This window comes from Nanorana parkeri, unplaced genomic scaffold (genome assembly GCF_000935625.1).
Source record: "Nanorana parkeri isolate BGI_ZX_2015 unplaced genomic scaffold, ASM93562v1 scaffold195, whole genome shotgun sequence".
Classification (NCBI taxonomy): domain Eukaryota; kingdom Metazoa; phylum Chordata; class Amphibia; order Anura; family Dicroglossidae; genus Nanorana; species Nanorana parkeri.
In genome coordinates, this window is record NW_017306463.1 from 1,396,137 (window position 1) to 1,398,609 (window position 2,473).

At 52.6% G+C, this 2,473-nt stretch overlaps 1 protein-coding gene across 1 annotated transcript; it reads left to right on the top strand.

Moving 5' to 3' along the window:
* The first annotated feature begins 759 nt into the window (after positions 1-759).
* LOC108786168 (protein phosphatase 1 regulatory subunit 3D-like) lies at positions 760-1,949 on the top strand. Its single transcript, XM_018555407.1, has one exon. The coding sequence runs from the start codon at positions 767-769 to the stop codon at positions 1,751-1,753; it is 987 nt and encodes a 328-aa protein (XP_018410909.1). The 5' UTR covers positions 760-766; the 3' UTR covers positions 1,754-1,949.
* The last annotated feature ends 524 nt before the right edge of the window (positions 1,950-2,473 follow it).

The window sequence follows — 2,473 nt, forward strand, 5'->3', positions numbered from 1 at the left end:
TTAGCCCCTAGACTAGCGGTAGGCAACCTCGGCTCTCCAACTGTGCTGAAACTACAAATCCCATAAGGCCTTGCAAGCCACATGCATGACTCCCGGAGGCAGAAGCATGATGGGATTTGTAGTTTCAACACAGCTGGAGAGCCAAGGTTGCCTAGCACTGCCCTATACCAAACAAGCAGTTAACCCTTACGCTGCGGTGGTACCCCCACTGCAAGGGTAAATGTTTGCCCGGAGTGCTTCTTAACCCCAGACAGGCATTCAGCAAATGCAAGCGGATATCTCAGAAGTACTTAAGCTCCACATAGCCCGGGAATCAGCATTTACTAAATCAAGGGAGCGCAGCAGCAGCCTTCTCTCATGACACCTGCCCTTTGATCAGCTGAGTGCTTCAGCAAAAAAAAAAGGGAAACGCTATTACATAATAAATGATAGCGCTGCCAAGAGCTCCAGTGTTCCTAGACAGCGCTGGCAGCCATGCATGAATGCCCAGGCACAGGCAGTGTTAATGATAGGCTCCCTGGCTGCATGGAGGGGAGAGGAGTGACGAGGGAGGTGACACTCCAGCAGCGATTAGGATGAATGAGGATTGCAGCAGACATGGCAAAACACTTCCTAGCCGCTGCAGCCCAGCAATGACAGCGGTACGGGCACTGACGCTAGCCGCTGCCAGCCTTCCATCCAGCGCTGAGCGCAAAGGGTTATCGGAATGATGCTGAGCGCCTCCTCCTCCTCTACAAGCGCTGCTTGTGGCTCCTGCAGGGATAATATGTGCGTCACGACACGTCAGCCCCAGCATCTTCCTCTAGCCCTGGTCCACACTCAGCCCCTTCCATGTAGCGGGGAGACCGAGGAGAACGCACCGAACTGCCTGGGGTGTATGGACACCATGCCCACCCATCGCCACCTGCTGCCCCGCAACTTCAGCTGCACCGCAGTGCTATATGGAGAGAGCCCAGAGACGCCCGAGGACGAGGATGTCCCCGATGGGGAAGAAGCGCTGGAAAAGAGCAAGGAGCCCAGCAAACCCGTCACTCGGGGCAGAGAGGTCAACATAGTGCCGCAGAGTCCCACCGCACGCCGGAGAGCCAAGTCCCTGCCCACACCTGCCGAGCGCAGGCACCTGGAGGTGGTGGCCCCAAGGAAGAAGGAGGTGAGGTTTGCAGATTCCCTAGGACTGGAGCTCACCTCGGTTCGGCATTTTAGCGACGCCGAGATGCCCCGGGTTCCCTATCACGTACTGGCCGGGCTTCGCTGCAGGGAAACGTGCCCCGCGGGGGCTGAGCTTAGCACGCTCTTATTCCGCCCAATCCCCGGCTCCGCCCACCTGGAGCCTCTCTTTACGAACCCAGTCACCAGACCGGATTACCTAGAGCTGCTTAGACAGCGCAGGGTATGCTTGGAGACTCTGCACACAGACCCTTTCAGCATCAGTGGAGACCTAAGAGTCCTCAATTTGTCTTATGAGAAGGAGGTGGTGGTCAGGTACACTGTGGACACTTGGAAAACCTCCAGCGAAGTGATCGCTGGCTATCAACGGGGGTTTAGCGATCGGTACACCGACCGCTTCTCCTTTAAGCTGCTCTGCCCGATGCTGCTGAATAAAGATGGGATGCTGGAATTCGCCATTCGCTACCGGGTGTGCGGGACTGATTACTGGGACAACAACGACGGCGAAAATTACAAGGTGAAGGGTCACAGGGCCACGGTATCTCCGCTGAAGGAGTACGACAGCGCCTGGATCCATTTCATTTAGCAGCATGGAGAGCCCAGGAAGGCTCAAGATCAGCTGGCCTTCAGATTAGTAGTCCATGTGCCACGGGGCCACAAGGAAGAAGTCTCCAGACACGTGTGTGGTCAATGAGGTGGACGACAAGGATCCAATGAACGATTCACCTACGCTACTGTAATAATTAGTCTAGTGAAACAAGGCATTCGTTATATGATAATAGGAAGTTATAAAAGTGGAAATATTTATTTATGCGCAATGCGTGGCCTACTAGACTCAGTACGGCCACCACACACATGGCAAAGCATATAGTACCAAGAGATCGTTTTGGTTGTCAAGGTCATAAATGCAATATATTTTTGAAGGAACCTATTTTTGAAATGCCACATTGCCTTTCAAGACGAGAATATAGTGGCGAGCAACCATGGCTCAGGGTGTGTACAGGAAGGAAAAGATTCTTATCATTTGTGGCAACTCACCGCAAGTTACAACTCTGTACAGAAGGACGAACGTACGTCTCTGTGTCTGTGACGGTCAAATGTGACCAATGTTCTTGTCTGTTGGGTGTCCACCATCCTTCTCAGCAGGTCTGGAGCATCCCTAACCCAACAAATGCTATACCGAGGAAACCTGCCTAGTTCTGTACTTTTATCTGGTTTACCTAAAAGGACTCTTGGGGTCTATTTATAATTTTTTTTTCACTCAACTCAGGATTCACACATTTTCCCACTTGAATCCCTTTAGAAG

Excerpts from the sequence above, each read along its gene's own strand:
- LOC108786168 (XM_018555407.1), top strand. The coding sequence starts at position 767 with ATGTGCGTCACGACACGTCAGCCCCAGCATCTTCCTCTAGCCCTGGTC.